This window comes from Macaca fascicularis, chromosome 3 (assembly GCF_037993035.2).
Source record: "Macaca fascicularis isolate 582-1 chromosome 3, T2T-MFA8v1.1".
Classification (NCBI taxonomy): domain Eukaryota; kingdom Metazoa; phylum Chordata; class Mammalia; order Primates; family Cercopithecidae; genus Macaca; species Macaca fascicularis.
The window spans coordinates 133,366,867-133,380,995 of NC_088377.1; the positions used below are offsets into that span (position 1 = coordinate 133,366,867).

At 36.6% G+C, this 14,129-nt stretch overlaps 1 protein-coding gene across 26 annotated transcripts in view; it reads right to left on the minus strand.

Moving 5' to 3' along the window:
- ADAM22 (ADAM metallopeptidase domain 22) overlaps nt 1-14,129 on the minus strand; it is a 245,780-nt gene that overhangs the window by 197,135 nt on the left and 34,516 nt on the right. For all 26 annotated transcript variants that reach the window (XM_065542383.2, XM_045388728.3, XM_045388726.3 and 23 more), the window contains one exon: nt 12,234-12,310. In XM_065542383.2, coding sequence (XP_065398455.1) covers nt 12,234-12,310 — 77 coding nt within the window. The remainder of the gene's footprint in view (nt 1-12,233; nt 12,311-14,129) is intronic.

Genomic DNA, 14,129 nt, shown 5'->3' on the forward strand with positions numbered 1-14,129 from the left:
TTCATGAGAGAAAATCCTATGCCACTCCATCCAGGCACTTAGATTCCCAAGATCATTTTTGCAGAGGGAAGGATAGACTGATATCTGTTCTTTCTCTAAATCCTTTGGTATTCACATCCATAGCTATGTGTTACCAGTTAACTAAAAGCCCTTAAAAAATACATGCTAGAAAGCTGTTTCAAAGCCATTTCACCACATGGGCATTGAAGAAGACCCACTTGTGTGATAAACTTGGCAGTTTCTGTGATTACACACTTTAAATGCAAGGTACATAGCAAAGTGAGAACTGGAAGTTTCTGTGACCTCTATTAAGCTTTGTTGTCTGTTATAATCTGAGCTATAGCCTACAGGAGGAATCAGGGTGGGATCAGAAAAAAAAAGAACACTTTAAAAAGAAGAGATATGAATTAGACCCACATCAAAATTAGATCCAGAAAGGGAGAAAGTAATGGGGAAAAAGGTTACTCAAGTGACAACAAGGCTATCAGATCTCCACAGTCAAAGTTTGGCTAAAGAATGACAGTAACCATTTTCACAACGTGAAACAAAGCCACAACATAATTTTTGTAAAAAGAGGGATTTTTAGTATATTCTTTATATCAGAAAATTCAGACACTTTCATGATTATTACTGATTATAAACAATTTTATTATTTATTAATAAGCTGATTTTGTTTTTTCTCCGAATGATTATTGCTTTAATGTATGGAATTTCTCTGAGTAGTCTAGTGTAAATATGGCTTCATGGGCTCAAATAACCCTTTTAGTAGGGCTAGTTCTGTGTATATATCGCTTTTTGAACAGTGAAGTTTAAGAGACATCATAGTACTCAAAATCTTCCCCTATCCTAAAATATCACCTATTGGAGTCAATCCTTTGAGTTACCCCAAAGAGGCAAGAATATCTCCAAGAAGTCACATACATGGACTGAGAAGGGGGCTAGAACCAACCAATTTATCTTCATGAATTGATTTATCAGAGAAGAGGTAATCAACAGAACCAAGATATCAGGGTGACCACACTGCACAGCAGAAGGAAGAAGAGAATGCACGTGACAGGTAAGGTGATGGAAGGACCTTTGGAATGGCCTGAGGCATACTGACTTTCTGACAGAGGGAAGCTATAGGTTCAGGTGGTGTCCAGAGTAAGTCAGCTGAAGAACTGAATTTCACAGTGTGCCCAGGGCTATTCTTGCACAGTCTGACATTCAATACTTCTAATTTAATTATTCTTCTATTTACAGTAGAAGTTACTAAAATGAAAAAAAAATTAAAGCAATTTATTACAGGATCTCAGTGGGGATGAATAATAAGATATATAAAGATAACCAATAAATAAAATTCAATACGAATTCCCAGGTTTTACTGTTGCATGCCTCATTATTTTTGATAAAAGGAGCACCTGTTGGATCAAGTGTAAAGGGGTATACATTTATTAGACAGAGGGTTCTCATTTCAGCAAGGCTGTGGAATGAACTCAGCAGCAGTACCACAATAGCACTCAAGTCTATTTATTCCTCAAGGTTACCTTTACCAAAATTCTCTTTGGCAGACCCTCTGGATATCTCTCCAATATCCACCCCATATGCCACTAGTCAATAGATCCCTTGTTTGGTCAGTGATCCTCTCTTCTCCTATATGACTCGGGGAAAGGTGAACTCACCCCATTTCTGGGGTAATCCTGACTAGTATCAACTAATCACAGCGGTACCTTTTTCTTTACCAAAGTTTAAGAGGAGTTTTGACCCAGTTCTGGCCAATAAGACCCCTGAAGTTTTGGTGAAAAGGTTCCCTGGTTCCCTACAATGAGTCAGAGGAAGACGTGGTCTTTTTGTCTTCTCTGGACCCAAGAATGACAAAGTAGCATGGCTGGAGTCACACTTGGGGCTGCACAACCTCTGGATTTACAGTTATAGGAGATCATGAATCTCCTTTCAAGATCCTTGAGTCAGACTTTTTTTGTTACTTTCAGTCCAAAGCATTATGAAAGTGTGCTATAGAAAAACAATTTATGAATAAGTAAGCAATAATAAGAATAAGCAAAATCTCCACTTATAGTAGAACTAAAAATGAATACCACCTATGGAAATCAGGAATTATTTTGATAATCAAAACCACGAATCAAAGTAAGCTTCTTATTCAATATTTCAAAACATATCAAGTGTCTATATTCATGACTAATCAAACTTCCATACCGCTATCAAAGTTACCTTCCTGAAAAATGTACTAACCTTAACATTCACTTAAAAACCTTGACAGTCCTCCATTACCAACGAAATGAAGTTCCCCTTTGTTAGTGGAGCCATCAACACCTTTGTTAGTGGAGTCATCAACACCTTCCCTAGGCCCCAACCAAACAAGGTATTCTTAGTCTCCCAGCCCTCCCCAGGCCCCTGAACTTCATATAACTCTCCGGGGGCACTTTCATATCACTATATCCATGTTCCATCTCTTTCCTCTGCTTTAGATAACCCTGCTGTAGCAAAATCTTACACAGTTTTGAAAGCCACAAAGAACACCAATTTTTCTATGAAACTTTATCAGAAGCCCTTTAACCAGGCAAGATTGCTCATTCTTTCCCTGGGTTGATACCATCTCGCATTACAGATCACCAGATAAATATCTGTTTCCTCTAAATGGTCAAGAGTGGCTTGAACACAGAGATAATTTCTCTGATCTGAGCTGAATCTGATTAAGGTTCACTTATCTCTGATCAAATGTCTTTCAGTTGTGAGAGAAAAACAGATTAAGGATTTCACTAGTGAGTTTTAAGAGTGTTTCAATCTTGAGAAGAGTAAGAACTTACCCCTTTAAAATTCTAATGTTTCTTTAAAATCCTGATTACCACCTCAAACTCACTATAGTTAACTACCACGGCATTCTAAAAACAGCTATTTCTGAGATCTTATATTTCACTCAATTTAATTAATATGTGCAAAGCAATCCACCCAAAAGTCAAAGAATTGAAATGCTTGTCACTGATTTGTGTGTTGGTTCAATACTTGATTAAAAATAAGAGTAGTGATAGCTGTCAGTCTTTGGCATTTTTTAATACAATAAGTTAAGTTGATAATAAACAACTGAAACACGGAAACGAAGACAAAGATTAGTCTATAAACTAGTCATCATAAAAAACTAGAAATCAATTCTAAGATATAATAAAAAGTCAATCTGATTGTCCCAGAAAGCAAGAAGGCTCTCTTCCTGTCCCAGAATACAAAGAAGCACTTAAAGATTAATAGGATTATGTCAAAAAAACAGAAATCAAAAGGGCTTCTATAAGCCAACTTTAGAAAAATTTGAATATCACAAAGAAACATGATTGAAATTGAGTGTAAATATCACATAAATAAAAATCCACAAGTCCATTCTGCATTCAATTATTTTAAAAGAAGGAGAAAGGCTGGGCGCAGTGGCTCACGTCTGTAATCCCAGAACTTTGGGAGGCCAAGGCAAGTGGATCACTTGAGGTGAGGAGTTTGAGACCAGCCTGGCCAACATGGCAAAACTCTGTCTCTACTAAAAATACAAAAAAAATTAGTTGGGTGTGATGGCAAGCGCCTGTAATCCCAGCTACTCGGGAGACTGAGGCATGAGAATCAATTGAACCTGGGAGGCGGAGGTTGCAGTAAGCTGAGATGGCACCACTGCCCTCCAGCCTGGGTTACAGAGAGAGACTCTGTCTCAAAAAAAAAGGGAAAAATAAATGTACCTTTTGTTTAGGGATGGATATATAAGTGATAAAACTATAAAGAAAAATCACTGAACTGATTATCACAGAAGTCAGGGTGATTATTTCCAATAGTGGGGAGGGAGAGTGTACACTGGAGGATTGTGGAACACTGGTAATGTTTCATATCTGGGTAGAGTTATCTTAATAATTATTCTGGTTCTCAATAATTATTTAAAAATTATTCAGCCAGGCGCGGTGGCTCAAGCCTGTAATCCCAGCACTTTGGGAGGCCGAGGCGGGTGGATCACGAGGTCAGGAGATCGAGACTATCCTGGCTAACATGGTGAAACCCCGTCTCTACTAAAAATACAAAAAACTAGCAGGGCGTGGTGGCGGGCGCCTGTAGTCTCAGCTACTTGGGAGGCTGAGGCGGGAGAATGGCGTGAACCCGGGAGGCGGAGCTTGCAGTGAGCCGAGATCACGCCACTGCACTCCAGCCTGGGAGACACAGTGAGACTCCGTCTCAAAAAAAAAAAAAAAAAAAAAAAAAAAAATTATTCATGTATGTTACTTATTTGGTATATATGTTAGGCTTCAATATTTTAAAAGTATTTAAAGTAAATTACTTTTCATCAGTTACAATGTAAAAATATACAATGAGCAAAGGTTAGTGTCTGTAGAAAAATGATCTATAACAATCTCCAGCAGATAGTATACTTCTGTTCAATAAAGCTCCATTGCACTCTCAGTGCCATTGGCCATACCTCTGTCATGCTCCTTAAGGTATTCCACCAATAGTAGAATCCCACCCCTTAAAAAGTTTCAAAAGTTCAACATAGATTTCAAAGTAGAGTTTTATTATAAATCAAAAACATAAGATCATAGCCATGAGAAGTATGGAACTCTTTCCAGACTTGCAGGAGACATGAAACTGAAAACCTGAAGCCTTAGTAACTATTTATACTTGACATCATCCCTCCTGCAAAATAGAATTTATAGAAAAACAGCTATTATAGCACCATTTTAAAAAATCAAAAGTCCACTTTGGAAAATAGCTTAGCATTTCTCAAAGCATAAAACTACCATATGATCCAACCATTCTACTTCTAGGTATCTATCCAAGAGAAATGAAAACATCTAGGAACACAAAGACTTCACAGACAGATTGTTCATAGCAACATTATTCATACTAGCCAAACGCTAGAAAAAACCCAAATGTCCACCATCAGGTGAATGGGTAGTCACAATGTGATATATCAATACAATGAAATAATATTTAGTAATAAAAGGAATGAACTGATACATACAGCACAGATGAACTTCAAAAACATGCCAAGTAAAAGAAGCCAGATACAAGAATACATAGTGTATAATTCCCTTTATAAGAAATGTCCAGAAAAGACAAATTTATAAAGACAGAAAGTAGATTAGTGATTGCGTTGGGCTGGGACCAGGAATGAGGTTTACATGTAAATGGCAATAAACAATCTTGTTGAGAAATGAAAATTATTTAAAAATTGAATTTTGGTAATTGCTGCACCACTCAGTAAAGGTACTGAAAATCACTGAATTGTATACTTGAAATGGGTGACTTTTATGAAATATAAAAAAAAATTTTTTTTTTTTTTTGAGATGGAGTCTCACTCTGTCGCCCAGGCTGGAGTGCAGTGGCGCAATCTCAGCTCACTGCAAGCTCTGCCTCTGGGGTTCACGTCATTCTCTTGCCTCAGCCCTCCGAGTAGCTGGGACTACAGGCACCCGCCACCATGCCTGGCTAATTTTTTTGTATTTTTAGTAGAGATGGGGTTTCACCATGTTAGCCAGGATGGTCTCAGTCTCCTGGCCTCATGGTCCACCCGCCTTGGCCTCCCAAAGTGCTGGGATTACAGGCGTGAGCCACTGCGCCCAGCCAATAAAATTATTTAAAAAAATAAAAACTATTTCATTGTACACAATAAATATGTTCCTAAGCTAGGTGTGGTGACTCATGTCTGTAATCTCAACATTTTGGGAGACTGAGGCAGGCAATCATTTGAGTTCGAGACTAGCCTATGCAACATGGTAAAACCCTGTTTCCCACTAAAAATACAAAAATTAGCCAGGCATGTTGGTGCAGACCTGTAGTCCCAGCTACTCAGGAGGGTGAGATGGGAGGATTGCTTGAGCCCAGGGAGTTGAGGCTATAGTAAGCCGAGATCAGGCCATTGCACTCCCAGACTGGGTGACAGAGCGAGATCCTGTCTCAAAAAAAAAAAAGGTCCTAAAAGTTTATATATTTGGTAAGATAACCACAAATAAAAATAGGATTCAGAAAGAGGATATAAGAACAGGAACAGGGGAAATTTTAGAAATTATTTTCCGAGAAGCACACACAGATAAATATGGATAAAGGTAAAACACTCCATGGTGTGGACAATTCCTTGCAAAACTATAATTTCTCAAAGTTGGGCTCAAAAACAAGTAGAAAAACGTGAATATATCAATAGACATAAAAAAATTATTTATCAAAGATTTCTGTCTTAAAAACCTTCCAGGACTAGTCAGCTTTCCCATTGGTGACACCAACCCTCCACAACAAGGCCTGTAGATAGGTTTGGGCTTGTGGGTTCTTCAAGAAACCACTCTGGCAGATGTTAGCAGGCATCACTAGTGAAGGGAAACTGCCCAGCAGACCAGCTGTCTGCAGGTCTCTGCAGGGGGATCTATCAGTGGCAGGAATGTGATTATAAAATTAAAAGCTAGAGACCAATCTCAGAAATAGTTAAAGGAAACACTTAGGGAATATAATTAATTTACACCAAGAATGTCAGCAGGGGCTTGTGCCATAATAACTAAGATAAAAAATAGGAATGGTAATTCTACTTCATAGTTACAACCAGAGAAGCCAGCAACATATGGGACAAAACAATGAATTATCCAACATGACAAAGTCAAGTTTATTATCGGCATTGAGAATAATTTTTAATAATGGGAAACATTAATATAATAAATCATAATAACAGGTCCACTGATAAAATCCAAACCTACCTAAAGGCCTTGTTGTGGAGGGTTAGTGTCACCGATGGGAAAGCCGACTAGCCCTGGAAGCTTTAACTGACTAGACAAACATTCAATAAAATCTAATACCTATTCCTTAAAATATAAAAGATACTGCTTTAACAAATAAAGACTAGCTCTCACAAATCAATAATCAACACTCTACTTACTTAACAATGAACAAGAGTTATTATTATTACCAAAAAAACACAATATAAAAATGCTATTATTACCAAATTATACAGTTCAGAAACTTTTAGAAAAAGAGTTAAGGTAGGAAATAGTAGTAAGCAACATTTTGAAAAGAAAAACTCCAATGATTTGCCATTCATGTTATTGTCAAACTAGAATGTTACATTCAAACCTAAGAGAAACAATAAAAAGCCATTAGCAAAAATAAGAAAGTTCAATAAGGTGCAACACAAATCAATGGCTTTCCTTTATAACACCAATAAATAATTATGAAATATGATGGAAAAATATTACATCCATGGTAGCAACAAAAACAAATACAATTCCTAGGAAAATATTCTACAAAATATGTTCAGGGCCTATAAAAACAAAAATACTGAATTTTACTGACATATAAGAGAATGCTTAACATTTAAAAAAATACACTGTGATGTTGGATGGGAAGATTCAGCACTGTAAAAATGTCTATTTTTTCCAAATTAAAATATAAGTTTAGTGACAGTCCAATAAATTCAATAAAGTGACAGTCCAGTAAAGGAAGAATGACAAAATTATTCTGAATTTCTGTTTTAAAAGAGGCAAAAGATCTAAGAAAATTTTGCAAAAGAAAACTAATAATGGAACGTATTTCCATACTAGCTATTAAAACACATTATAAAGCTACAATAAATAGTATGATGGTACTAAGCCCTAAAAATCAATGAATAGATCTTCAGAAGACATTGCTTTGAAAAAACATTAAAATATGTAATAACTGGGCCAGGCGTGGTGGCTCACGCCTGTAATCCCAGCACTTTGGGAGGCCGAGGGAGGTGGATCACCTGAGGTCAGCAGTTCGAGACCAGCCTGACCAACATGGAGAAACCCTGTCTCTACTAAAAATACAAAATTAGCTGGGCATGGTGGTGCACTGTAATTCTAGCTACTCGGGAGGCTCAGGCAGAAGAATCACTGGAACCTGAGAGGCAGAGATTGCACACTCTAGCCTGGACAAAGACAGCAAAACTCCGTCTCAAAATAATAATAATAATAAATGTATGTAATAACTGAATCTGATGAATAAACGTTATAAGCCAGTAGGGGAAGGAGTGAATAATGCAACAAATGGTGTGGGGAAAATCAATAACCTCTGTTTAGACTTTCACCCAAAGTCTTTCTGTTGCCCACAAGGCCCTAGATATTTTAGTTCCTTCTACTTTTCCAACCGCATTTAATAACTTGGCTATCCCTGTTCCAACCTCCTTAGCCACATTTCTGTCTCTCAAGCATGCTAAGCTTGTTCCTGCCACAGGGCCCTGACCCTTGCTGTTCCCCCTGCATGGGGGCCCCTTACCTTCAAATGCCACCTCCTTAGAGATGGCCTGTCCCTGACAACAAATTCTCGAAGGCGCTATTTTCATCCTCACACCAGGCACTCTCTATAAATGGCACTGTCACTCTCTGAAATTACCTTATTTAAAATGTTCATTGTTTGTTTCTCTGGCTAGATGCAAATTCCCTAAGAGTAAAGTCTTTGTTTCCTTTCTTCTCAAGTCTAAGTCTTCAGGGTCTAGAGAAGCTTTTAGCATTACTAGAAGCTTAGAAAACGTGTGTGTGTGTGTATACATATATCTGTATGTATATATGTTTATATGTATATGTATATTCCTATATATAGGGTGTGCATGTGTGTGTGTGTATATATATATATGAAATGAACATAAGGATTCCAAACTACTCCAAACACAGATCTGTCTTATACACAATAACTTTGTATTAAATGTACATGGAAACAAATATTCACCATAATGAATTCAGTGGAACAGCAAAGCATTCAGTTACAGATTTATTAATAACAGTGAGTTATCTATTGTTATTCATTATCATCACATAACATCATCATTTAATTACAATCTTATCCTCATCACTTATTTTTATCATCATCAGCAGCCACACTGTAAATATAGCATGATGAGACTCTTCCAGATCTAACTTTCAATTCCCATTGAATTCAGATCCTGTCTTTTACCCATGGTGATTCTTACTTTCCCTACAAATTCAAGGGCCACAGTGTAAAGCAAGCAAGAGGTAACTATTGGAAATGCTTTCTCTAAATGAGAGAAAGCAAGACTAAATGTGCTCTTTTGAACAGAATCTGGGAGTTCCTTGTCTAACCCTGCTTCTGCTTCTCTCTCTCCCTATTCCCTACCTCCATGCCACCTCCCATTCTTCAGGGGCAACCCCATCTGCTGACATCTGTCATGCTTCAGTTCCTAGTTGTCCTCCCACCACTTACTGTAAAACTGGGGGAAAAGAAGACTGCTATAAGGATCATACAGTGAGAAAAACCATTTCGTTGTTATTGAAATAAGGCAAGAAGCTGAGAATCTGTAAAATACACTCAAAATTTAGGCACTGGACCATCCAAGATCTGAGAGCTGTACAACAGAATCCCTTCCAAAAAAAGCAGGCTATAAAAGATTCTTTTTCTAATTGTTACATATTTCACATCATAAACAACCAACCACAGTCCAAAGACAGTGCTTGCTTCTTTGTTGGGGGGCTACTCATGGTTTTTGTCAGGTCCCCTGTTGCAAAGGATCAAATAGTTATCCTGAAAGGAAATGTTTTTTAACATCCTTGCATTGTTTGGAGCAGTTTAATTATCCACTTCTTCAAGAACAGGAGATGTACAAGAAAAAAAAAACTGGACTGAATCGCTCAGATAATAGTTACATGTCCTTATTGAGCTTTCTTCTTTCTGAGGAATGTTTTGCAATAAAGTATAAGACTTATTGCTGACCTCTGGAAAGGTCCAATGCAGCCTCAGGACTAGTGTGGCCAGACCAGGCCATATGTTTGATTTTGTTAATACATCTGTCCTAAAGAGTGAAATTTGACAACTATGACCCCATGAAGAAAAACTACTCCCCACCCTTTTCTTGATAATTTTAATGAAACAGAAACTGGCTGTGCTTTTCATTTTTAACCTTTCCATATTTTTATCAGCCTCCTGTGGAAGTTACTACTCAAAGGTTAAACTCTTGTATAATCTACTTATAGATAATTTTATTCACTGAACATTAAGAAGAAACATTATGTAATGATACTTTTCCAGCCATTGCAATCAAAAAATATGTATTATTGGATCCATTCTGCAACCAGAAGCTAGCTACACATAGACTTATTTAATTTTCCTCCAGTTAAAAAAAAATTTCTGTATGTTCCACAGCCCCAGAATTGCTTCATAAGAAAAAAAAAAAGTTTAAAGAACATATTGTTTTTCACGTTCCTGCTCCTTAATCAACTTAAGACAATACACAAACTAAAACCATGAAACAAAAACATTCTACATAAAAATAAGATGAACATTTTTGTATCACATCATGATTTTTATAGTATAAAGATAACAGCTACTTGCCACCTATGTTTAATATTGATCCCAGGCAAAAAAAAAAAATGAGCACACTGCATGTTTCTCAGCCCAGGCTACCTCCATTTATGCTCTTATTTAATTGTTTACATGTCTTGTAATTGCAAATTTGCATTGAAATAGAAAGAAAAATGCCCAATAGAGGTTTCTGCCAGTATCTCAAAAGAAATTTTGCTTCAACCCCGGTATTCCAAACTTCATGCTTTGATAAGTATGACCATATGTGTGTCTCCTTCAGGAACAGAAAGTCTTTGGACTCGGATATCTCCAAAGTAAGTGAGGCAGTTTGGCCAGAATGGACATGAATAAATATCCGTTCTTTGTTTGAGTATTAAAAGTCAAGGAATTACAAACGTCAGGAAGCAGAAAACACAGATTACCAACAGGGACAATGATTTCAAAGAGGAATGGAAGGGAGTTATTAAAATAGAGACCTAAGAACTTGACTTTCCAAATCACACCTAGTATCTACATGTGGCTTTCAGTAGCTAGTCTCAAACATTTATCTTCTTTTTTGCTGTTTCACTCTTCTTCTCCTGGTCATTTCACCTCTGTCTCCTGGCTAATCCTATCCTCTGGTTTCTGAGTCAATATGACTCTCAGCCTGGAGTTTAGCCCCTACACTGTGTTAAGGATATATCAGTGAAGCAAAGAAAATCTCTGCCCTCAAGCAGCTTACATTCTAGGAGTAGGAAAAAGACTATAGACCAAATAAATAATCAAAATATCAAATATTAGATGGCCATGCATCAATAATGGTAGTCAAACTTCTTTGACCTATAAAAATGACAATGTCCTAAGAGTTCCTCTGTATATTAAATGGTGATAAGTATTATTTTTAAAATGAAGCAGAGAAGGAGACTAGGTAGTAAAGTAGATGAGGGAGTGAAGGCAGAGAGGGTTATTGAGCATTTAAAATATGGCTAATGCAACTGAAGAACAGAATTTTTAGTTTTATTTGAATGAATTAATTTAAATTTAAACAGCCACAAGTGGCTAATGGCTACCTATCCAGATAACATGGCCCTAAGTCTTGCCTCTTACATGCTTTTTAAAATTAACTGACAGTCTTCCATCTAGCTGATTCCCCATTGCAGACAACTTAGGCTCTAATTCTCACTCTTGGTCGATTTGCCTGAATTTCTGGCCTCAGACTTTCTTCCTGAATGGTTGTAGAAATGCTTCCAGAAAACTATGGCCCAATGCTGCCCAGCTCAGAAGCATAGGCCTGGCAGAACCCTGGTATCTGCCTACTTGCCCATGATCAGAAGTAGGATAGAAACCCTTTTTTAAAAAAGTGAACAGTAACTAACCAGATTTATTAAACACTACATTTAGACCAAATGAAAGAGATTAAATCCAGCAACAAATCAAAAGCACCTTCCAAACCTAAAATTCTAGGTAGACAACTATTTCTAAAATTATATTGTATTCACAGGATAATCCCAGGACCAGAAACCTCACAGAAATCCACCACCATATCAAAGCATCTAATGAACTCCAGGTATTATTTAGCATCACCTATCATGCAGCCAGTCCTCTGAATCATTAATCAAAAAGTGCAACCTTCTCTTTCCTGCTGTTCTCAAGGAAGATACTTCAATACCCAAAGTATTATTTTCATAATTTACTGTCATTCACAGGAAACTTAAGCTATAGATATTCTTACAAAAAATATTGGGGTAACTCTTGCCTTTCATTTTACATTATTAAATCTAATATAGGTGCTCAATTTCAAATGAATATACATTTCTTGCTATCTGCCAGACTTTATAACCTACAGTCAACAAGTATAGTTTCAAATGTAATATTTAACTGGTATAGGAAGATGAAGTAAAATATAGCAAGAAAAAACTTTACAAGTGGAAAAGAAAGTGGATTTAATGTGTATCTGACAAAAGCAAGCGCAGCTCAACACTTACTGATTTAGCACGACATCAAGAATGAACGACGTTCCAAAGGCATCAACCTGGAAGCTTGCTTGGTCAACATGAGTCAACTACAATATCAAAAAGAAAAAAGGTTATTCATTACTCAGCCATACTAATTAGGCAATTAGTCTTTCTTATGATTATTTCAAAACACTTACAATGTCATAAGAAAATAATTCAAAATGCAGAATAAGTGAAAACATATTAAAGTAAAATTTACATCTTCTTAGAAGCCAAGCATTCACCAATCTGATTACCACCCAATCAAAGAGGACAAGTGCCCTACTTTTTTAGTTTACCTCAAGCGGTTAAGCATTTCATTTCCAAGATGACTGCACTTCATTCATCTTATCTGATTTTAAGTGACTAGCTTCTTTAAAATAAAGTTTTGTACATTTGGAAAGAAAATAAGTAAAATATGCTCAATTTGAGAATAAAATAATATGGTGAACATGATATATTTAGAAAGAAGATATCTAAACCTCTACAAAATACCTTTTTCGCTTATCACAAAAACATACTTTAAAAATAGTATTTCAGTTTTAATTTACCAGACATAATTTCATCAAGGTTTCCACATCTTCCTAAAAGCAAAATTGAACCTCTGCACATCTACTGCCAATATCACCCATCCAAATGTTCTTGTGTAAAAAAAAAAAAAAAAAAAAAAAAAATCATTATTTCCTATGCTATCCTAGGAACTCCTAGAGAAAACCACAAGGGACTCTAAACTAAAAAATATACTGTTTCCCATAGCATTAATATTTGCATACTGAATAATCATGTGAATTAACTGAAAAGAAAGGAGGACGCAAAACTGTGAGTTCCATTCGACTCACCAAATATGAACAGTAGCTATATCCAAATAGTAGGACACCAAATTATTGGATTTTTTTGTGTTTATGTTTCCACAGTATCCAAACCTCTAAAATAAATATGTATAATCACTAAAACGAGAAACATGTGACAAACATTATTTTAGAGATTAAAAGCCACATGAGCAAATGCACATAGTATGTGAGACCAACAGAAATGCTGCTCCCTGAGATCAAGCGCATCCCAGAAGGGACATCTTAGGAGTCTCTGGGGCCACAGGGGACCTCAACCATCCCGGGGATTTCACACGCAGTAAACTATGAGATTAGGTGAAAGGAGAGAGTCTGGTTAACAACAAGGCTTTTTGGAAAGAAAGGATAATTCTTGTTTTAAAGTCTATCCTCCTATTTTAAAGAAGTAGGTATGGGAGAATCTTGTAATTCTGTTGCTAACACATTCTAATCCTCATAAAACCTCAAAACTTAAGAATCACCTGGGTACCTCTGAGCCTCATTAGCCATTCAACTATCACTCCTAACTCTTCTCAACTAATACCCAGCCCCAACTAATCTTCGTTTTCTTTTTTTATGGTAGTTCTTGGAGCCACACCTTACTCTTCATTTCCACCTCTGCCATATATCATATCCCCTGATTTTTCTAAAGTTGACTCATCAAAATCCCAAATGTAAGCCCTAGATTTTCTACTGTATCAAAAAAAAAAAAAAAAAAAAAAAAAAAAAAAAAAAAACCCTTCTCCCTGGATTTCAGGATCTTCCATAATCACCTTCCCCACTCCAGGCATAATGGTATATAAGCACCTACCCATAGCCCACCTACACTCAGTTCTCTCTTCTGCTCTTTAGTTCAAAAGCTATGTTCACTCCAACATTTTCTGTGGCTTTTTCATTCATTAATTTTGCTGAGCCCTTTTCTGAACTAGACCCTTCACCAAAGCTGTTTCCCAGAAACAGCCCTACTCATCCTTCAAGATTTAGATCAAGTTCCACCTGTAGTCGTCTAGGACTGCCAAAACAAAATACCACAGACTGGGTGGCTTAAACAGAAATTTAT